Source organism: Armigeres subalbatus, chromosome 2 (genome assembly GCF_024139115.2).
Source record: "Armigeres subalbatus isolate Guangzhou_Male chromosome 2, GZ_Asu_2, whole genome shotgun sequence".
Taxonomy (NCBI): domain Eukaryota; kingdom Metazoa; phylum Arthropoda; class Insecta; order Diptera; family Culicidae; genus Armigeres; species Armigeres subalbatus.
The window spans coordinates 426,013,870-426,038,298 of record NC_085140.1 but is presented as its reverse complement, the minus strand read 5'-3'; the positions used below and the strand labels follow the sequence as shown (position 1 = coordinate 426,038,298).

At 39.6% G+C, this 24,429-nt stretch overlaps 1 protein-coding gene across 1 annotated transcript in view; it reads left to right on the top strand.

The window, feature by feature from the left end:
- LOC134210336 (zinc finger protein Xfin-like) overlaps positions 1 to 22,461 on the top strand; it is a 96,124-nt gene extending 73,663 nt beyond the window's left edge. The window contains exons 7-20 of the mRNA XM_062686386.1: positions 61 to 398; positions 1,518 to 1,952; positions 2,011 to 2,226; positions 2,286 to 2,561; positions 2,625 to 2,804; positions 2,876 to 2,926; positions 2,993 to 3,187; positions 19,407 to 19,551; positions 19,608 to 19,963; positions 20,039 to 20,141; positions 20,483 to 20,958; positions 21,018 to 21,662; positions 21,722 to 21,949; positions 22,012 to 22,461. Coding sequence (XP_062542370.1) covers positions 61 to 398; positions 1,518 to 1,952; positions 2,011 to 2,226; positions 2,286 to 2,561; positions 2,625 to 2,804; positions 2,876 to 2,926; positions 2,993 to 3,187; positions 19,407 to 19,551; positions 19,608 to 19,963; positions 20,039 to 20,141; positions 20,483 to 20,958; positions 21,018 to 21,662; positions 21,722 to 21,949; positions 22,012 to 22,417 — 4,050 coding nt within the window. The 3' untranslated portion in view covers positions 22,418 to 22,461. The remainder of the gene's footprint in view (positions 1 to 60; positions 399 to 1,517; positions 1,953 to 2,010; positions 2,227 to 2,285; positions 2,562 to 2,624; positions 2,805 to 2,875; positions 2,927 to 2,992; positions 3,188 to 19,406; positions 19,552 to 19,607; positions 19,964 to 20,038; positions 20,142 to 20,482; positions 20,959 to 21,017; positions 21,663 to 21,721; positions 21,950 to 22,011) is intronic.
- Positions 22,462 to 24,429: the final 1,968 nt, after the last annotated feature.

The window sequence follows — 24,429 nt, the reverse complement described above, 5'->3', positions numbered from 1 at the left end:
TAACATTATTTGTGCCTGAAATGTTTTAACGTTATCATAAATTTATCATTACTTTTCCAGATAGTTTTCGAAGATCGCACAAGCAAAATTATATGCGCTATTTGTCGATCACGTGTGAATGAGTTCCACCTATTTCGGGAACGCTGCCATGAAGTGCAACACGTACTGCAATCCATGCTTCAGGATAAAGATCTTGGAATGGCAAATAAGCAAAGTGGTAACAATCAGTTAACAGTTTTCGAAACGAACATCAGTACAGCAGTGCAAACGCATCAACAGTATCAGTGCGATTCATGCCAAAAGATATTTAAATCGAAAAAATATCTATTGAGCCATCAGAAAATACATGGACCTAAGGAGCATACCTGCGTGCAATGTAGCAAATCGTTCACAAGACGGTAAGATAAATTAGAAATATTGATATCCACAGAACTTTTTTTGTCTTTATTAGCGAGACTTTCAGCCCAAGGCTGGCTCATCTCTCCCACAGAACTAGTGGTAGTAGATTTAATGTTGGAGATTATTTTGATGTAAACTACGTCTAAGGGGAAGACTCGGATACAGGGTGTAAAATGAAAATTTTCAAATTGGGGACAGTCACGAAATCATGTGAGATTTGTAACATTAATAGGTCCTTTATCTTTCGATGGATATTAAAGATTTATATATCAATCAATTGGCAAACTATCCAATTTGTTCATATAAGACATATACATTAGTTATACAGATGAAATTAAAAACATATTTTATGACTAGTACGATGTTTTATAAGACGCCATTTTTTGCGCTTTTTGGGCTTATAAGCGTTAGAAAAATGATAATGTATTCATTAAGAAATACATGATATCGTCCATCAGTATCTTTTCTAAAAGAGCCCCCATCTTTTCCAGGCATGGTGTTGAAAAAATGTTTTTGCACTGTTTTCAAAAAGTTCGGGAAACCGTGAAAATCGATCTTCGATGAAGTCGTTTAAACATGTTTTTTTTACGCGGACTATAGGATTTGATTTACGTTGTATTCGGAATTTATGCATTAAAAATTGAGGCGGAACGTATTCCCCGCGTAGAATCCCATTTCAGTCTAATCCCAAAACTCGTCCGGCTACATATGGTGTATCGAGACCGATGCCCATTGATTGTACTCTCTTAGGTTCTCCGACGCGTTACAAGAGGTGGTCTGAGTTTGAGTGCCAATTTCTAATCTCGAGCCCCCGCGGGTTTGTACCTTTTTGCCATCGAGTGCTTCCGCTTCTGTATCAACGCTGCCGAGGTAATCATTGACATAAATATATTTTTTTCAAAATTGCGTTAAATGCCACCGGAAACTTTATTTCGTGTTCCTTCGCATTAAGATTGATGTATATCAATGTATTGAGTCTGGCAGTTGGACCAGGTGGCTCGAAAGCTATGGACGTTCATCATAAATGTCTTGAGGATATCCTCGATAGGGAAACCACTAAAATGTAACTACTGTTTTCCTACTGTTAACTGTTTTACATTAAATATTTGTATTCACAGTCAAGATTTGAACAAACATATGAAAACTCACGCAAACATCACGGAAAATATCGAAGTGAATGAAAGGAAGCTCACCGTAGGTAATCTTCACAATATAAAATCGGAACCACAAGAAGTCGAAATCCAAACGATACTGACAGAATCAAAATTGAGTGATTCTTCAGAGAAATCGAAACACAACGACAAAGCGTTGCTGCCAAAAATACCAGTAAGATTGGAATCGGACGCATCCAATTCATTGGAAAATATTTCAAACGATGGGAATCCTAATATGGTTAAAAAGGTTGATGCAGTTACAAGTAACGATAATCAACTGCGGTGTGATATCTGCCAAAAAACCTTTAAGTCTAGTAGAACATTGAGATCCCACAAGAAAGTCATACATGAAGTAAAAGCACACATATGCACAATTTGTGAGCGTCCGTTTTCGTTACGGTAAGTGATTTAGAAAAAGGTCAAATATTACCGAATTTAATTTTCATTCCGATCTCAGGCGGGCATTGCTCAAGCATATAGAAACACATCGATCTATTCACGAACGAAAGCAAGCAAAGCCGGTTGCAGACACAAAAGATGTTATCAAACCACACAAGTGCGACAAATGCGACAAAGCGTTTCGAGGCAAAGGACGTCTTTGGGAACACAACAAAAAAGTGCATGGTTCTAGAACTCACGAGTGTCACATTTGCGCGTACAGATTCACAACACGGTATACACATCTTCGCCAATCGTCCTAAGCTATTTGTTTAAAGTTAGTTTTGATTACAGACATCAATTGATGAACCATCTAAAGCGGCATACTAGAAACAAAGACAGCACTGAAGACTTTTGCCAATTGCAGCTGGTGCAACAGAAAGATCAACGTCGCTTCACAGATACGAATGCCACGAACTCCGTGGATCAAAATGTTGATACTTCGCTAACAAAATGCGAAAAATGCCAAAAAGTGTTCACAGCCCCAAACTCACTGTGGCTACACTACAAATTTGCTCACAATCCCAAGAAGCTCAAATGCTCTGTGTGCAACGTTGATTTCGTGTCCAGGTTAGACCTAAATTAGAAAGTCAATCGGTTCAAGTTATTTGAGCATATGTTTCTTCATTTCAGTATACGGTTGGAAAAGCACATGCAGGCAAACCACAAGCAAGAGGACGGCAGTTGCCAACCCTTGAAGTGCAAAGTGTGCAGTAAAGTCTTCCAATTCAAGACACGGTTGAGGCGTCACATGCTGAATCATGGGCCAAGGAAATACTGCTGTTCGGTTTGTAACAGAACATTTGGAGTAGAGTAAGTAGTTTCCAGTTTTCACATAGTTATCTTGTTTTCATTCTGATTCAAAAGTGTATTTCTGATTGTAGGCAGAACTTGAAGTCGCACATGATATCCCACAAAGACATATCTTCTGGTTGGTGAGTGGACTTATATCTATTTTATGTTTATCACAACCATTTTCAGCAACATTTTCAAACTTACAGCCAATCATCTACAGAGGATAGCATCATCACTGAGCATCACGGTGCAATTACTTCCAAAGTGAAGTTGGAAAAAAATTGCTCTGAACCCCATGAAGAATCTGAATGCTCCAGTGCTGAAGCACATGACAAGGATCGTCCTACAACCGACGATGAGTTTCTTTTTGAAGCTGGTGAATTTAAGATTGAACCGGAATGATACGGACCTTTTTTGATGTCTGTACAGCCAAGTTTGCTCGCCTGAAGCGCATCTAATTAGGCTTACTTGCTTATATAAATCTTCTTAACATTTTCTTGCTGGTTCTGTCACATTTGCCAGTGGAAGAATATGACTGTGTTAAACAAAAATGCACTATGCGCTAAGCAAAAGCTAACAATAAACATATTTTTTGACAAAATATTCTTCCATTTAAACGTCACCGTTTCCGGTATGGATAGAAGCAAATTCCGCCTTGAATTGGCAGGAAATGTTAAAGCACGGGCCACAATCCTTATGCTTGTTGATGACATCCAACACCCTTTTTTTCGAAACTACAAGACTTCTAAGGTGACCTTCTTCTTCTTCTTATTGGCATTACATCCCCACTCTGGGACAGAGCCGCCTCGCAGCTTAGTGTTCATTAAGCACTTCCACAGTTATTAACTGCGAGGTTTCTAAGCCAGGTTACCATTTTTGCATTCGTATATCATGAGGCTAGCACGATGATACTTTTATGCCCAGGGAAGTCGAGACAATTTCCAATCCGAAAATTGCCTAGACCGGCACCGGGAATCGAACCCAGCCACCCTCAGCATGGTCTTGCTTTGTAGCCGCGCGTCTTACCGCACGGCTAAGGAGGGCCCCTAAAAAAAAAATACTACCAAAAGACGACGATTTGCACCCCTTCCCAAGTAACACAACTTGTTTTATAGAAGTTTATAATTCTTGTTATTCTTATTATATTCAACGCATCCCCGGGCAGGGGTCAATCTACGTTCTATGACACTCACTAGGCAATACGTTTACACTGCTGGCTTAAATTTTCAACGTGACTGTTACGAACTCATGAAATCAGTGTGAACTCTACTCGTGGAAAACTTATTCCAGGTTATCCAAGGCTTGTGATAGACCCTTTATCATAACGGACCTCTCCATCCACTAAGTGGTAGGCTCGTACGTCCCGTCCTCTGCTTCAGACCACAGTTCAGTTTCAGGGTATTAAACTTGTGAGAGAATAGAAGATAGAGGAGGAGAATGTGGAGCGGCTTGTTGACCGCTTCCGGCTCTAGCGAGTGCTATGGAACCTATTTATTAGAGAATTGTTTGTAGAGATAGAAACGGTTGTGTTTATGTACATGATAGATGTTCAGACAGTTCGGGATCGCTACGATAGAGTTTGTTATAGCTTAGAAACTTTTCAGATGATTTATACTAATAGTAGAAGGGAAATGATTAAAATCCGTTTTTTGATGATTGTCGAAAAAGCTATGTAGATTGATATGATAGAGGTATGTGCAGTTTGGGATTAGCATGATCACGTTGCTTTAAGTTTGGAAACATAAAATAGAAAAGGAGGGAGCAGGAGGGGTGGGGGAACAAATACCTAACCATTTGACGTAGAAAGATTAAAATAATTAAACTGAATTAAAATTAATCAATTCAATTTTACACTTCCAAGCGTGCCCACCGAATTAAGTATATTACGAGTACTGATAACCTATGCTACTAAATAAAGCTCGTGATTTAAAAATGGAGGTTGGCTCATCAAAATATAATATTATTCTAGATATTCTCTTAAGTATGAAAACTGAAACCTAACTGTCCCGAAACTGCTTTCACCATACTGCCGCCCCGAGCACAGCCGCCTCTGCCACTCATAGGCAATGTTATGTGATGCTGAAAATAAGCTCCTAATCATTTGATGGCAAAAATAAAAATAAAATAAAAAACAATCAAACAAAATTAAAATATTCTAGCTAAATTTTACTATTTTGGTCGAGCATGGGTCAGCCGCCTGACACCCGCGTTGAAAAATATGTTCCATGCGTGCCCCCACATAAAATAATAACGCGTGCTAATCACTAATGATACTAAAAGATTTAAATAGAATTAGGTATTGTTCCCGCTTATCATTTTAGCACCGCCAGGGGGAACTTGCCCGATACCCACTGCACTTTTCTTTCCCTTGCCACAAACAATTACCATCATTTGTGATATTTCAACGGAATCTTATAAGAATTCTGTAAAGGCAGACAATCAATGCAGTTAGATTGCCAGGTAATACGTGCACATCGTAGCACTGGTGATGCATCACAATCGTATATATACAGGAGTATATGCACTATAGACTAACGCAAAATGAACTCCCCCAAGAAATTATGACGTTTGAGCGGGTCGCATAATGAACGCAAAATGAACTTTTGTTCGAGAAAACGACCCGCTCTAATGTCAAAATCCGTCGGGTGAGTGAATTCGATGAACTCCTGCATAAGTCTATGCACCGAGTTCATCATTGACGTTTGAGCGGTGCGCTGTTTACTAAGAATGAATACTTTTTCATTCATCGAGTTCATGCAAGTGTTCATTTTTAGTAAACAGCGCCCGTCTCAAACGTCATTGTGTTCATTCGGTGCATTGGACCATACCCAGGTAACCGTTAAGCACTGTAATAAGCCGCATTTGTACCATATAACAGCTTTTCAGTGCTTATAAGTTCTAGATAGGTTTTTCTAGTGCTTATTGGCAGTATGGACCACAAGCAGCAAAAGAAACCGTATATCGGTATATAACGCTTGGATATAAAGCTAATCAGCTCTGTGGATACAAGCCGAATAAGAAAACCTTAAATTCCAATTTAGAGCTATCATGTATGACGTTTGAAAGAAATCATAAACAATAACGCCCATAATTTTAAAAGCTATCTCTTTCACTCGCATTAGGGCAGATATATTTTAGAAAACCTGCAGGAATAATATTATTGATGACATTCGTATAGAGAATGTATGATCCATATGTTCCGCGAAGTGTGGATTTCTTCTATTTATATTAATTATTATTAATATTGATATTAATTCCCACCTGAAAGGCTCGCTGAAAGGCACCTTTTAAATAAACTTAATTTGAAAAGTTCCGTTTGGCTTACAATGATAAGTAATAAATAATTTGTTTACGGAATATATTTTTTGAGCACTTTCCTCGCCATTGACATGAAAGCAGATAGAAATCTTCCGTTTATTAACCCCTCCCAGCAATGTATCCACTCAGTATACGGAGATGGATCAGATGGCAAACTCAGCCATCAGCTAAATCCAGATCCATCGTACTAAACACAGTTCAAGACCGGAGTTTAATACAATTAACAAAAAAATAATCGAGTCCCAACGTGAAGAAAAAAGATAGAACGCTTCAGATTGTAAATAAATATTTTTCCTTTCATTTTTTTTTTTCGTTTTCCAACTCGTCTAAATAGTTTGACATTTACGCATAGACATGGAAAACAGTAGGGGCATGCACTATATCAGCCGAATATTTCGCCAAAAGCGGCTTTAGAGCAGCACTCAAGTTCAATATAGATCTTATCAGCACTGTTGACCATGTCTTTAATTCGACTATAGAACCGAATTAATGTCATTTTTAACGGCTTAGTGGTTACTTGGGTATGATGACATTGACCGGAAGATTAGATAAGCATTTCCCCCCAACTTGTTTTATAGAAGTTTATAATGCACATATAATACATAGTATGATATATTTCTTCATGAATACATTATCATTTATTTGGAAGGCTCATTTGCCGTAAAGCGTTACGGAGCCGTTTTTGAATACAATACAATTCTTTATGTTTCTTATACTCTAATGTTAGTTTCGGGGAACCGAAAGACTCGCGGTTTGGTCGAGGTTAGGGAATACAATTATACAATAGGAAATGAATGGAATATAGGATGCTTAACTAATTACAAAGCTGATGTCCACACAGTTGAAATCCTTGGCACTGTTTTTTTTCTAACGCTTATAAGCCCGAAAAAGCTTATTATTCACTTGTCATAAGACGAGTTTATACCATCCCATTGAATTCCACCACTTGAAAGGATCCCTTTAGTGACGTCCGTACGTCTAGGTACCTTGGCTAGCTCACCTCTTCTGCTTTCTCTCAGGGTCGGCAACTGGCCTCGGGAGAACTCTACCACTTACCGATTATAGAAAACGATGAACTACCACATATTCGAACAAGGCCACGTTCATATGCTCTTTCTATTTTGTTTAAAGATTAAGTGAGATAATAGAGATTGGTTTGAACAGTTTATTCGGGTTCTTAGCTACAAAGAGAGGAGGGGGGGTATGTTGGGGCCCTTTGTTGGATGGCTGGGATAGACACGTACCTTGGAATCGGGGTTCGATGACTATGACGTTGTGTTGGTTCATTCGTTCGGAACCAAGGAAGATTTTGCGGAGATGTGTGCCTTCGGTGGGGAATTCTGCTCTTGTGAATCCTTGATAATACCAGGGTTGTAGCAGTGGACTGAATAGCGGTGGAAGTTTGACCGACCTGGGCGTCATGACATAGCACGCCCATAGCACCGATTAGGATGGCGCGTTAAACAACAGCGGCTGCCGAAAAACATATCAAGATTTTCTTGCACTTTCTCGCGGTCATTGACCGCACTGAGATCACAGCTACGTCCTGGCTATGGATATTCCACATCACCACTCATTGTCCCGTCGTTATCAATTGCTTTCGACTACTTCCACTGATTGTCCACACGATACTCCCCAACTCATCTATGTAAAACCCCATTCGCCTCCAAAAAACCATTTCCCTTTTCCATCTATCAGCTATCTGTCCTCTAGTTGGGCTGTCAATTCTAAAAGGCTTTGTTCCGAATTCGATCGTCCCCTCTGTAGCATTATATTTTATAAAGGCGGTGTTCAAACTTAGTTTTTTTTAAAACAATTTTAGAATGATTTTAATTTAAATTTACTCGAAGATACTAATTTAATTTATTTATCAAGCTTATCGTAAAATAACAATTGTGAGCTCTAATGGATGCTTATTGTTTCGATTTTTGCGAAATCGGTAACAATTATTTCCTCCGTGGAGAAGAAAAATTGTTTTTGCAATTTTTCGTCAATGCCCACGACCAATGTCAGCTAATCACAATACAGCATGGTTATTAAATGACTGGATCTTATAGTTAAACCGAAATCGAGTTTGAGAATAGTGGTTAAGCCTCTATACAAAGAATTTTCACCCTTCCTACTGGTTCATTTCAGCTGCTTCGCGGAAAATAATCGTACATTTCTAGCTTGTCGTGTTACATACTCCTTATTACAACTTCATTGAAGAATGTACAACAATTGCATAATCCCATTCATTCAGCATACATACATACTTGTTGGGCGCGCCCCATTTTCCATTCACATAACTTACACTCTTACACTCACTAGCTTTTAGAACTAATCGTTAAACTTATGAATAACTAATCCCGTGACTAAATAGACTACCGTCATCTGGGATAACTGATGAGCATTGTTGTAAAGGCAATACTGCCTCTATTAGCCAAGTGCCCACTAAGCCCGTGACACATTAAGTTATCGTCAACTGAGCTACATACTAATGGTGAAGGCAAATCTACCTTATTTCCATAATTTCTCGTTACACGAATCCGCGTTGTACGAGCCTAACTAGAATCTTATCTAGCTGAGCATCCATGCTTTGCAAACTAGTATCTTAACAGGAGCTCTGCTAAATGTATCTCATTAAAAGAGATGTGAATCGTTTTTGATTTCAATGTTGTGCAGGATCATTTATTGTGTAAAATTATGTGCTACTCTATCACAATTGACTGCACTCATTCTCGTATTTAGCTCTCCCTCTACGACTACAGCATATTTGTCTAAAATTTGAAATCATCCTGAAAGTTTCGTTTTATTAACTATTGAGTGGAAACTAGTTAATAGATATTTTTAACCAAAGATGTACTCCAAGAGGCATGCAAAAGCCACCGGAAAATTAATCGTTCGTACCGATAAATCTCGACAGTTAACATTCGTTTTTAACTACCTAATGGTTTGCTATTCTTGGACCCTATATAAAAGATTTCTCTTGATACTATGCCCACGAAAATTTTAAATTCTGTTGTTACAAAAAAGTTAATCATTATCCTGTCTGTTAAATGAATTTGAGTTGACGAATAGTAAAATTTATTGCTTTCTACGAGCACTCTAGTTGTATTTATTTTTTCGGAGAAATGGGTTTATTCTACTAAAGCTTTAAAATTATTTGATCTATTCAACCCTGTTGTTGGTATACAATAGAAAGTTTATGCGATTTGCTGAAAATAAGTGTTGCTCAATACTAACATTAGGGTTACTCAGACTAAGACCCAGAATAACCACTCGCTCAAGGGCATTGCAACTGAATGACATTAAAAGCTGAGTTATGCCTAATTCGTTACACTAATACTAGATAACAGCGTTTGATCTTCATGGAATTATTAATCAAAACATTGAATGAGTCATTCATAGGTGAAGGGATCGCAACAAGGAATTGTTTTCTTGGAAGACAGAACTTGTTCAAGCCTTTTCATTCCTTCATCCACAGCCTACGACAACGCTAGCCGCCGATAAAACATCAATTTAAAATATTTGTAAAATTAACAAGATTGGCTGAATAGTGGATCGTTATATTGTCAGCTGTGAGTTATCTTGACAAGCCATTGCTACTTCTACCGCACGTGTACTTATTGAATGAAGCAGTAATTGAGCATCCACACGACAAAAGCAAAATTGTTACTTTCTAAGCCCACGACGCCAGCAACCTACCGTGAAGCTTCAGTTAGGCAATAAATCTCTGAAAGACTTTTTTATTCTAATCTCAACTGATAAACGAGCTGTTGTAGTTACCTGATTCAAACAGTCATCCAACAGGTCATGCATGTAGTATAATAAAGAACGACTGTATCGAGACAAGTGACTATTGTTCTCGAGTCTCCCCGAGGCTGGATAAAAATATTCTAATTGGAAGATTGGAATATTTTATTTCACGGAGGATCGCCAATTGAAAGGATCCCTTTAGTGACGTCCGTACGTCTAGGTACCTTGGCTAGCTCACCTCTTCTGCTTTCTCTCAGGGTCGGCAACTGGCCTCGGGAGAACTCTTGGAACACTACCACTTACCGATTATAGAAAACGATGAACTACCACATATTCGAACAAGGCCACATCCATATGCTCTTTCGTTTTTTTTTAAAGATTAAGTGAGATAAGAGAGATTGATTTGAACAGTTTATTCGGGTTCTTAGCTACAAAGAGAGGGAGGGGGTTCGTTGCAGCGCTGTTCGGTGATGTTGGGGCCCTTCTTTGGATGGCTGGGATAGACACGTACCTTGGAATCGGGGTTCGATTACTATGACGTTGTGTTGGTCCATTCGTTCGGAACCAACGATGATTTTGCGGAGATGTGTGCCGTCGGCGGGGAATTCTGCTCTTGTGGATCCTCGATAATAGCATGGCTGTTACAGCGGACTGAATAGCGGTGGAAGTTTGACCGACCTGGGCGTCATGACATAGCACGCCCATAGCACCGATTAGGATGGCGCGTTAAACAACAGCGGCTGCCGAAAAACATATCAAGATTTTCTTGCACTTTCTCGCGGTCATTGACCGCACTAAGATCATGGCTACGTCCTGGCTATCCGCATCACCACTCGCTGTCCCGTCGTTATCAATAGCTTTCGACTGCTTCCACTGATTGTCCACACGATACTTCCCAACTCATCTATCCAAAACCTCATTCGCCTCCAAAGATCCATTCTCTCTCCCTTTCCAATCTATCAGCTATCTGTCCTCTTCCATCAGATCTAATAGGGCTATCAATTCTAAAAAGCTAATATTGTTCCGAAATCGATCATCCCCTCAGTAGCATTATATTTTATAAAGGCGGTGTTCAAACTTAGGGTTTTTTTTTAACAATTCTAGAAGGATTTTAATTTAAATTTACTCGCAGATACTAATTTAATTTATTTATCAAGCTTATCGTAAAATAACAATTGTGAGCTCTAATGGATGCTTATTGTTTCGATTTTTGCGAAATCGGTAACACACTTAATTGTATCTTGACAGATACGTATTTCGACCTCAACAGTAAGGGCGTCTTCAGTGTCTCGTACTTGACTCGACACTGAAGACGGCCTTACTGTTGAGGTCGAAATACGTATCTGTCAAGATACAATTAAGTGGTGGAATTCAATGGGATGGTATAAACTCGTCTTATGACAAGTGAAGACATTCCACTAAAAAGCTCAAAATAATTTTCTTATCAGCTTATTATTATTTATTTATTCAGACTAAGGCCGAAGTGGCCTGTGCGGTATATAAGAGTCTTCTCCATTCGGCTCGGTTCATGGCTACACGTCGCCAACCACGCAGTCTACGGAGGGTCCGCAAGTCATCTTCTACCTGATCGATCCACCTTGCCTTGCCTTGGTCTTGCTTTGTAGCCGCGCGTCTTACCGCACGGCTAAGGAGTGCCCCAAACTAACTGCTCATATTCGCCGTCATACCGGTCGTTTCTCTGATCCGGGGGCACCGTGCCAATTGCAGCGGTTGCGGTGCTACCAATGGCGGATCGAATATCTCTCCAGCCATCTTTAAGAGACGCTGCGCCTAGCTGCTCTTCCGTTTGGAGTGCCAATTCCAGCTGCTGCGCGTATTCTTGGGCTAGTCTACCGCCAATGTGCAGCCGCCCAATGTTAAGCCGCGGCGTCCGACTTCGACGCGTGTTGTACACCGTCGAGAGTTTTGAGCGCAGGCAAACTGCAACGAGGTAGTGGTCGGATTCAATATTCGCACTGCGGTTAGTGCGGACGTTCGTGATGTCGGAGAAGAATTTACCGTCGATTAAGTCTAGTCTTAGAACGTGGTCGATTTGGTTTTCCGTTTCTTGGTTAGGTGATCTCCATGTGGCCTTGTGGATATTCTTGCGGGGAAAGAAGGTGCTTCGGACTACCATTCCGCGGGAGGCTGCGAAGTTTATGCATCGTTGGTTGTTATCATTCGATACGGTGTGCAGACTATCCGGTCCGATGGCCGATGACGATTTTGACGTCCCGCAGTGGACATCTTGTTGGGCAGAAGAAGGAAACCCCCTCACGAAGAACAACAAATACTAGAGTTCCCTCTCTACACCACGGCAGGCTACTGACTGATACTTCTGCCAGCAGCTGCAGTTCTCTTTATTCAACAATAGGTATATACAATAATCCATAACAAATTTCCTTAATCTATACCAAAGAGCAACTACAACTAACCGGCGCCCACTTCTTATCCATCTTCGATCTACAGCGAAGCGTCGCACACTACCTGATATTCCAACAGTCCTCCTTAGTGTGCACGCCTTGCTACTGTCCTGGCTCCTCCTAACACTGAGCCTATAGTCCTGAGCTCCTACTCGCCGAACAGTTCCTCCTGGCCCAATCCGTTGCTCGTACAAATGGCCTCTATCCGACGTTTGCACAGCATCCTCTGTTGACCAGCTCCTAAATGTTCGGTCCAACGCTCCTCCTGATGACCAGCCAGCATCCTACCGAACGTTCCAACCTCCTGATGAATTCCGTCCGGCGCTACCCAAGACTTACGTGGCTGATCCATGATCCCACTGCGCCACGCGACTTATGCGGCCGATCCATGATCCCACTGCGATAACGTCGACGGTCATAACATCCCACTAAGATGGAGAACGGGAATCGTTCCTGGGCCCATAACCTGTTGGGCAGAAGAAGGGAACCCCCTCACGAAGAACAACAAATACTAGAGTTCCCCTCTCTACACCACGGCAGGCTACTGACTGATACTTCTGCCAGCAGCTGCAGTTCTCTTTATTCAACAATAGGTATATACAATAATCCATAACAAATTTCCTTAATCTATACCAAAGAGCAACTACAACTAACCGGCGCCCGCTTCTTATCCATCTTCGATCTACAGCGAAGCGTCGCACACTACCTGATATTCCAACACATCTATCGTATGTCTGCTCCAGCTGTGCGTAGAACTCTTCTTTCTCGTCGTCGGGTCTCCCTTCGTGTGGGCAGTGCACATGATTTGATACGATGGTTAATTTTGTACTCTTAGGGGGCTTAGTGGGCTCTTAGTTTAGTAATTGACGTGTATGATATTCTTGTTAGAAATAATGTTAGAAAAATGCTTGAGGATATCCTTCAATACCAAATTCTCCAGACTACCCATACAGGCCAACAAAGACCAAACGTCGACCCGACGAATCCAACAGCTCCATCACGTAAACCAACACCATCAACACGCACGCGAGGGTCTCTGCTGCCTGTTGATAGTGCTGGTCCGCGTGGGAGCGGCATCAGACTCCCGAAAGAAAAGTCTTTCCGAAAAGTTGGCACTGAATTCAACTTTGCCGTGTTCAAACGAATGTTGCCTTAATTGACTCCCCCACCCGGGCACAGATTCTTTCCGAAGGACACTCAATATAAGTTCCCCCAGGAAGCTAAGCCCCAGAGACTGAGGAAAATAAGATAATCCAACATCATGCGTCTGTTATTTAAGCAGAGAATATGTTATGGGTGATATTCTCAATACGGCCGTTCAGAATGGTTCTGCGGATGCGAATTATGGATCATTATTAGGTTTTGTAATTTGAAACAAAACAATCTCACTACACGCGAAAAATTATGAACATTATTATATCGCAGTTTTTAATTGGGATCGCGAATCAAGTAAAAATACTAATAAGTATCCAGCTTTCCACGATCGGTAATGGCGGCTTGTCGGTGTGTAAAAATCAACCGATCACTGTACTTTTTGACACTAGCTGGAGGAAAGCTCACTGGCGTTCCTGGGTGAGGGGAAGGGAAGAAAGGCCTTTTCGCCAGTGAGTTTTCCTCCAGCTAGTGTCAAAAAGCACAGTGACCGATTGATTTTTACACACCAACAAGCCGCCATTACCGAGCGTGGAAAGCTGGATACGTTTTTGTAATTACTCGACAATGTGTTTGTGATCAAAACTGACATTGTGTTTTTTTAGTTAAAACTCAAGTGTACTAAATACGTAACGGAATAATGCAGTGTTATTAAAAAATACTCAGTATACGAGAAAGGCAAAACTGTGAATTATAAAAATTGCAGGGCTGTTACAAACTGAACAAATTCCAATCCGCGAAATCCGCGACTACAAAAACAAAACCGCGACAAACAAAAATAAGCGAATTATCATGTAAAAACACATTTCAATGCAAAATTTCAATACTGTTGCTTTTAATCTATCAATGCTTTGATCAGTAGAAAAAATGAAGAAAAATTATGCCGCATGATGTTTTGAATGGCGAATCAGAAATAATTTTATGGTTTATAAATAAATGGATCGTTGCATTCCTAATAGCCTAGCCTCCAGGCTTTCTCACTTCATAGAGTTTTGATGTCAAAGTTCACAGATTTAAATTTCACTGAAAATAAAGTACATGACGTTTCATACCAAGATACATTATTTTATCAAAAGAATAAACTTGTAAAACGTTATACGTTCAAGCAGAACTGACTTTCAAATGCAGCCAAAATAGTTGATGGCTATTTCACAGTCAATTCAGGGGTTTCAAGGCCTTCAGTAGCATGAATTTGGATATCCAGCTTTCCACGCTCGGTAATGGCGGCTTGTTGGTGTGTAAAAATCAATCGGTCACTGTGCTTTTTGACACTAGCTGGAGGAAAACTCACTGGCGAAAAGGCCTTTCTTCCCTTCCCCTCACCCAGGAACGCCAGTGAGCTTTCCTCCAGCTAGTGTCAAAAAGTACAGTGATCGGTTGATTTTTACACACCGACAAGCCGCCATTACCGATCGTGGAAAGCTGGATAGAGCGATAAGAACAGCTGACGACTCCGAACTCATGGTGGCCTAACATTCGCGATTTTGAACCAACATCAGGCGAATCCTGCTGGCCGACGCAATGAGAAAACAGAACTGTGCAATAAAAATCCTATTCGACTAAATGCTGATGTCATATTAGAAATTTGGAGACAGTACTCGTCGATAGCAAATCCTTCCGCACGCGATGGCATATGAGCAAGTCAAACCACCTTCCTTTTGCTAGTGGAGATATATCTAGACCAACATTTGAAAAGGGCGTAACAGCCAAAATTTAATCCTTCTGATTCTTTGTCTACATATATAGCTATATATATAGACGAGGAATCAAAAAGAATAAATTTTGGCTGTTACGCCCTTTTCAAATGTTGGTCTAGATATCAGCTTCCACACTGATATTCTTCCCTCCCCCTTCATACGGGAGCTTGGCAGAAGGAAGGTCGTGCGATATGTGCCATCACAAATATTGCCCTCCGCTCGCTTTCAAATCGATTTCTATAAAAACATTCTTCATGCCTGCCGTATCCTAACGGAACTATCAATTCTATATTTTCGCCTCTAATGCTATCATGAACATGTACGTCCAAGTTTGGAAGATGATATTAGCATTTCCATATCAACACTTTTCAGTTTTTGTTTCGATTTTTAAAAAATATGGCTTCTTCGGGAAAGTTGACCTCAAACGAATCAAAGAATTGACTGAGACTATAAAAAGAGATACAATGTTTGAAGGGAAAGATGGCAAATAGATGGCAAATAATTGGAATAGGCAGCCAGGAGTACTGGAAGTCACTATGGAGCAGAACTTGGTGAGGCAGAAGGTCGGAAAGATGAAGCGTATCTCTATCGCTCAACCGTGTGGACAGAGTTGATAACAACCAGCATAATTTCGTGCGATAACCAGCATGCCTTAGCTCAATTCCGGTGGTCCCAGGTGCGAATTTCAATGCGTTTAATTCGGTCACCCTTGGAGAGAAAAATAGACAAAATGTCAAGCTCCAAATGGTAAAAATAATCTACAATAATCGCAACGACATTCATGGGAATCACTCTCAAAAATATTGAGAACAAAGACTAACTTCTAAACACAATTCGGCGTCCCAGCAATCCAGAATTTCTATAAGATCAATTTGTTGGGTCAACAGACGGTCGTTTGGATATCAACCAACATTCGATAACTAAAATATATAATGTGTTCGGATTCCAAAGTATTGCTTATACACTCATATAAAAAACATTAACATTAAATTGAATTTTAGAGAGAGTGTAAATATAAATCCGCGATTTTCGCGACAACGTTTAACGGAACCGCGATTTTCGCGACTGGAAGAGTAAATCCGCGAAAAACGCGAAAATCGCAAAATCCGCGACTGTTGAAACAGTCCTGAAATTGACATTACAAATTTTGATTAATATCTGATTAATATCTGATAATACTGATCCAACATCACATATTCAAGGGCTCCTCATAAGCTACACATTTCACTCAGGCACTTTAGAACCTTTTAGAATGTCCATTTATGTAACTTGTTCACACTGAAATCTGCCTCGACCAAGTTGGCAGAACGCGCCCAAACCCTTTTCGAACCAGAGGGCAGAGAAGAACCCACTTGCCGTACTTCATACAAAATAGTCAACTTTGGGGCCCTCCTTAGCCGTGCGGTAAGACGCGCAGCTACAAAGCAAGACCATGCTGAGGGTGGCTGGGTTCGATTCCCGGTGCCGGTCTAGGCAATTTTCGGATTGGAAATTGTATCGACTTTCCTGGGCATAAAAGTATCATCGTCTAAGACGAATTAAGTACTGTCCATTTAATTCCACCAGTTAATCAAGTACGAGACACTGAAGACGACCACACAGTTGTGGTCGAAATACGTATCTGCAAAGATAACGAAAATTAACTGGTGGAATTAAATGGAGAGTACTTTATTCGTCTTAGACGGTTGAATACATTCCACTAAAAGAGCTTTATATATTTTTCTGAGTATCATCGTGTTAGCCTCATGATACGAATGCATAAATGGTAACCTTGCTAAGAAACCTCGCAGTTAATAACTGTGGAAGTGCTTATTGAACACTAAGCTGCGAGGCGGCTCTGTCCCAGTATGGGGATGTAATGCCAATAAGAAGAAGAAGAAGAAATCAACTTTGGAGTTCTAGATCTCGGTTACCCGAAAACCGATTTTGCTGAAAAATAAGATCTCGATGGGATTTTTTTTAGAAACCTGAAGGGAATAGTTTTGGGATCCCGAAGCGAACTCTTTTGGGACCGCCGATGGGAATTATTTTAAGATACCGAAAGGAATCCTTTTGGATTTCTGAAGCTAATCCCGACGTAATCGTTTTAGAATCCTAATCTGAATCCTTTTGAGATCCCAAAAGAGAATCCTTTTGGAATTTCGATTGCATTAGTTTTGGGATCTCGAAGGGAATCTTTTGGGTACCCTGAATAAAATACTTTTAAGATCCCAAATGGAAACCTCCCCGACTAGAAGGTCATATCAAAATTATATCATCATATGTTATTATCACAGACAAACAGACGTAACACTAGAGAAATTACCATCGACTATGATTTCAACGATCAATTTGAATTTAATTGGTTGCGCGTTTCACAACTAGAGGCGCTAGCGTCGTAATCCTTCGAGTTTGACATTTCACTCCAGCGCCTTCTGGTGACAATGTCTTACGAAACATTGTTTCGTGTAACATGCTCGCAAGATGGTGGTAGATGAGTTGGGCGATGGATTTTTCAAAAAAATGTTCAAGCTGTTACGTCTGTTTGTCTGTGTTATTATGTTATACAAATTTTTTATAACAAAATTTGTTAGAAATATGGTGCAGGATGTTGTTAAAATATCTAAATTTCTATCAAAAATTACACTACTCGAAACAAAAAACTATCAAATTTTGAAACAATTTTATCATAAAAATAACATATTTTGTTAGAAATTTGTAACAGAATCAGATACAAAATATATTGTTTACTGTGCAGTTACAGGTCGTGATAGATCTGCATATTGTGATACACATTCAGAAATATTAGTTTTTTTTCTGAATAAGAATTTTTTTCAAGAACATGAAACTAAGAACATTACAAATTAGGCAACATTTTCAAATTATATCAGCGTTTGAGATATCTATGGCAGAGGAGACTTTGCTACATCTATTTTAATTGCCTACTGTTGGGCAATTCGGTATTAAGCATTTTGTAAATCTTATTATGTTAAAATCCTGTGACAACATTTGAAAGATAATGACTACTTAGAATAAAATTGTATCAAAATAAGTTATAAAGATCACAATATGTTAAAATTGTGTTAAGTTTTAGTTATGCTCTTCTAGTCGGATCGGTCTAGATGGGAATCTTTTTGGGATCCAAATGAGAATCCTTTTGAGATTCCGAAAGGACTCCTTTTGGGATTTCGATGAGAATCCTTTTCGGATCCCGAAAGAAAATCCTCTTGCTATCCTAAAGGGAATCAGACCCTACACGTCTGATCATCACATTTTCCTCGGAGAAATATACCTGCGTAGATTTTGGACTTGGAGTTGGTGATGGTTCAATCCAGCTTTCCACGCTTGGTAATGGCGGCTTGTCGGTATGTAAAAATCAATCGGTCACTGTACTTTTTGACACTAGGTGGAGGAAAACTCACTGGCGAAAAGGCCTTTTTCCCTTCCCCTCACCCAGGAACGCCAGTGAGCTTTCCTCCAGCTAGTGTCAAACAGTACAGTGACCGATTGATTTTTACACACCGACAAGCCGCCATTACCAAGCGTGGAAAGGTGGATACACGCCGACTAAAAGATGCTACGGTGAAAGATCCTTCTTACAGTATTCAAAATGTATCTTTAAAATAGATTCTATTTTTATATTCTTTGGAAAAAACATTCAATTTGACACACATATATACAAGGTTTCATCTGCGGTTTCATGATGGTTCCAAAACCGACCTCTTCCACTGGAACCTGATATGAAGAAGGCAGTGGACATTATTATCCTGAAAATGTTTTTTTAGTCATAATCGCATTATTCCTATATCTTTTATCATTTAATCATACTTCCGGAACAGTTTTCACGGAAATATGGCCATATCGCTACGTATGTATTACTTTGTACCCATGGGAAAGTTGTGGGTATAAAATGGATGACGATATTTTATACCTAATCGTAAATAAATAAAAGTTTAAAACATTGAAAATTATCGCTCCTCCAGATAAAAAAATCTTAAGGATTACAATCCATAAGGATTCCTGCTTAATTAGTTTTAAATTTTACTTTCAAAATTTCTGTTATAATAAAAAATCGGGTGCTGAATGTACATGAAGTCGACGGTGTCGATGAAACGCATGAAACGTGCTTCAGTCGCTTCAGTAACAGATGAGTTCATCCAAATCTCTAATGAACATAAACAAAATTGCAGTTCATTAAGCTGATTCTTAAATTATTTTTACTCCTTGTTTAATGTGTTTTAAGGTTTTAATTAAATAAAGGAATTTTGTGCGCTATCACTTAAATCGCGAAAAGCTTCCTTCTAATTTGAAAGGATCATGACTTCAAACAAAATTGACTCAAAATTGTTCGCAAGATCCGATCGAATATGTCGCCTATGTTTAGGTGAAGAGTGTCTGAGCAGTGTCATTCAGGAGCGCGACCTACAGCAATGGATTTCGGAATACCTTTCAATTGTGGTAATGATCAATGTTGTTATATGTTATCGCTAAGCGCTAATAAAGAATCATTTCAGGTGTCCTCCGAGGACCGCATGAGTCATCTGATATGTACAATGTGTCGAATACGAATCATCGAGTTTCACCAGTTCCGAGTACGTAGTCAGGAAGTGCAAAGCTTTCTTCAAAACATGGTGCTTGAAGAAGGTGGTCAATCCGAACAATCCAGTGATCAAAGACGAAAAAGTAAGCGGAATACTGATTCAGGGACTACCATCCGACAAGCTGTTAGTAGAAAGGAAATATGTGAACACACTCAGTGTGATATTTGTCAGAAAGTGTTCGAAACCAGGAAACAATTAACGGATCACAGAAGATGTCATAGATCTAAGAAACACGGATGTGCCGAATGTTACAAAAAATTTGGCAGACGGTAAAAATCCTTGACCCTCGCAAGCCACAGAAAAGATTTTTTTATGAATAATTTGTTCACTTGAATTATTTTTAGCGAACGATTGAAAAAACACATGGAAAAGCACGCAAATAAATTGCTCAAAGCATTAGAGACAAATTTGAACGAGAAAGATAAAAATATAGGTGATCTTGACGAGGTGAGTAATGTGTGAATTTACAGTACAGTGTCAAAACATAACAGTAGCAGTTGCCTTGCGAGTAAAGGCATAGGATTGTCAATCCGAAGATGGCGAGTTCGATTCTCGGTCCGGTCTAGGATGTTTTCGAGTGGGAAACATTCTCGACTCCCGGGGCATAGTGTTTCCATTGTGCTTGCCACACATACTCATGCAATGGCGGGCATAGAAAAGCTTCCAATTAATAACTGAGGAAATGCAAATAGAATACTAAGTTGAAAAGCAGGCCAAGTTCCGGTTGAATTGTAGAGTAATATAAGAAGAAGTCAAAACATAAATAATTGACATGTTTTGCATTGCAGGCAGTTGTGGTAAAACTAGAGGCAGCTCCAGTTTCTCCAAATGATAGTGTCCACGATTACGATGAAAGGAGTGATAATGAAACACATGACAAGGACGACAATGAAGCACTAATCGGCATAGAGGATATGATTGAAGTTGAAGAAGTGAAAATTGAAACTCGCACAGAGAATGATGATGATCTAGATAAGAAACCCATCACCATTTCTCATTTCCTGCCAGGGGAAATAATTGCCATATCATGTGATGATGGTGAGGATGATGAAAACAAAAGCAATCAAAGTGATACTGGAGATGATCACTCAGTCGTTTCGGATGTACCAGTTCAATCGAAAGCTAATGATAGAATTCAACAATATCAATGTAACGAATGCCAGAAACAGTGCCAAACTAAACAAAAGCTCAGTTTTCACTATAGATTAGTACATGGTCCGAAAAATCACAAATGCCTAGTTTGTGGACTACAATTCACTTTACGGTAAGCTACGTTATATATACATCATTGAATGCATAATATTCTCTATTTTTAAATTTCAGCCAAGATATGAAAACCCACATGCGTACAACGCAACATTTAAACAAATTGCGTGAATTGTCAAAAAATAAAACTAGTAAGGCAAAATATGAAAACACCAGGACTCACAAGCTAAAAACTGATTCTGTAGATATTACAAAAATTACGCCAGAAATAAAACAAGGAAGTTTGAAAACGATCAGTACAAGCCCCCAAGAACAGGATAATGCTTTGTTCTGCGATAAATCTGAAATGGCCATATTGCGAAGCACTGCGGTAAATAGCGAATCGCCAAGGGAAGACAATTCCAATCATAGTGACGATTTGCACACCTGCTTCAAATGCGATCGCTCTTTCAAGCGAAAAGGCCAATTAAAAAATCACATGAAAAGCCATAACGAAAAATTAGAAGGTGAACTGTCAACGGATAGAGAGGTACTCGAGGCTGGGATTGATAAGCTCGCCAGTTATAACCTAAAGAAAAGGAGCGGTCAACCCATCACCAAAGATGCAGATTCGGATTCGGATGTTTCCATCATTTTGCAAGAAAATGAATGCAATGTCTGCCGCAAGGTGTTCAAAAATCATAAAAATCTTAAAAACCACATGAGACATCATGGAGTCAAGAAACATGTGTGTAATGTTTGTGGATATTCTTTTGTTCGAAGGTAAGGGATATTTAAGTTCAAAACAATGCGTAGACTATTTAAACATTATTCAATTCCAGTGACTATTTGAACAACCACATGAAGACACACACTAGTAATGTAAAGCAGAGAAAGACTGTCGAGAAAGCCACTTTCATACATAAAAATGCAGAGAATTTGCAACCATTCCAATGCGATATCTGCTATAAGGTATGTTTGGACGGACAACAACTTCGGTACCACAAAAGATCTGTGCATGGTCCGAGAAATCATGTTTGCTTGATTTGTGAAGTTCGTTTCACTAAACGGTAAGTATCTATTTACGTAGATTAGCCTATGAGTAGTGTATGTAATAGTGATTCTATTCTAGCTTCAATATGACGAAACATCTGCGCACAAAGACACATCTACTTAATCTGCGTAGCAAATTAACTGACAAAATAACTGACTTCAACAATGAAGGTACTACAGAACGCGTTTTACAGAATGAATCGCGCATTGACAATACGCATGCTCCAGTAGAATCCATTCAAGATGTTTCATCTAGCGATGACGATTCCATTAGTGGTCATAGCGAAAGTGTGCAACTCAATAAGGAACACGTCAACAATGAATACGCGTGTTCGAAATGTAATCGAACATTCAAGCGACAATGTCAGTTGGAAAATCATCTGAGAACTCACGACAACGTATGGCCACAAGGGTCACTACCGATGGAATTCGAAGATGGGGACTCGAGCATATCCGAGGAAGGAGATTCCGACTCAAGTAGCTAGTTTGGTTTGTTGTTAAGAATATAGTCCACCAAAGAAAGATAAAACGAATTTATTGTTTCATATCACAGGCCTTACGATCTTACGAAGATACTTGAAAATCGTAGACGCGACTGACTGTCCTGACGGACTTTGAACGCTCTCGAGAATACCCAAATGGATTTCCAAAGCGCTCTCTTCTCCATCGATCAGCACAGCTCATGTGAGACATCAGCGCTCTTACCACCGTTGAATTAGGAAACAAGCAATTCTCTTGCCTTCTTTCCAGCCCCATACGCCCCTACTGCAGATCAATCTGTGGCTTCAATGAAATATCAACGGGTTATGGAACAACCTCCCAAACCTAAAACTGTTGACGAACGACCAGGAGGTTAACCGAGTTTCCCTCAAGCTTCAGTGGATCGTTTCCTCGAAGAGAAATACAAGTGGATATCTATAGTAGGCTTAGATATCCGGCACTCAGATTAGCGAAGATCTCCAAGTTGTTGGAGTCCTACTCCGAGGAAGCATTTCCATCAGTGTTAAGCAAAAGGTGAGTAGTATCAATAATGAGGTCCCTTCTCCTCTTGTATTTGTTATGTAAATGTTGGTCATAGCCAAACGATTTGTCTACTTTCTCCGTGGGCGTGTTATCTTGTTATCAGCCTACTAAGACTGAATTTCAAAATTCTTCTCATTAGCTTCTTAGTAATGCTGATAGTAAATTCTAGATTATTCGAAGGGTGACATGGTCGGGGTTCAGCGAAGCTGCACCAAGCGTCTTTTTGACTGTCTTGTGATATTTTATTCGCAGAATAGAAACGAAAATGAATTCATTTGAACATTTATTGTTGGCTATCCTCAGTATGGAAACGGGTAGTGCTCAAAAGTTTCATCTCCTCGAAAAACTCAAAGGTGCAGCCTAATCGGGTTGTACGCAAATGTGACGTTGAACTACGTAGCTGCATGAAATGTACAAGTTTTCGATTTTTCTGTTCGATCAGACCAAAGCAAGCGTTGTTCAAGCCCAGGGTGAATTTGTTTTCGTTGTTTATCATGTGCTCCTGAGATTGAGTGAGCATTACGAACCCTGGCGATGTATATAATTTTTAGACCAATATTTGAAAAGGATGATAAAAATAAAATTTTCAAATAATCGAGGATGAACAACACTCTCAAGCGATCACATATCCAAATTATCAATTGATAAACATTCGCTAGAGGGTTAGATTCATTCGATAATTGTATCTCAATTCGAAGCATTGGTAAATGCTATTTTTGAACTTATGTTCCTACATAACACCAAAATACAATGCTCGCTTAACTTTTCAAAAGGACCTAAGTAACATTTTTTTCATGAATTAATTTGAGTACTGCAATCAAAAGCTTTCATGTTGTTCTGTTGATTGCGCTATTCAAATTAATTCATGAAAAAAATGTTACTTAGGTCCTTTTGAAAAGTTAAGCGAGAATGCTAAACCGATTGAACTTCATTATTCACTCCGGCAGACACCTTTGAATCAGCAAAAACAAGCCGAAGAAAGTTTCCCAGAACGCATACACTGCAGCAGCGAAGAAGATTCCGAGACCCTCTACTTTCAAGCTTTCGAGAGAAAACGTGCGTGTAAGTTAGCAGAAATGAGCTGCACCATCTAAAAGCCCTGTAACACAGACAAACAGACATAACACTTGTGAAATTTTCATCGTTCACTGATTTACTGATCAGTTTAAATAATCATTAGTTGGCCAATCGATCACTCGTGGCGCACGCATCGGATTTGCTCGAGTTTGACGTTTGCCCACTACCGCCATCTGGTTCGTGATTTGCCCAACTTAGTGAAAACAACAGATGTCGTTAGTGTTTGCACGACGATGAATTTGATGAGTGAATGTACAACGTGTTATGTCTGTTTGTCTGTGCCTGTAAGTTGCATTAATTTTACGTCTATGCTGGCTTGAGGTCTCCAGTTAGCCTTGCGAACAAAGGCGCAGAATCCGCAGGCCAAGTACACCCGATTCTGTTTTTACACGGATTT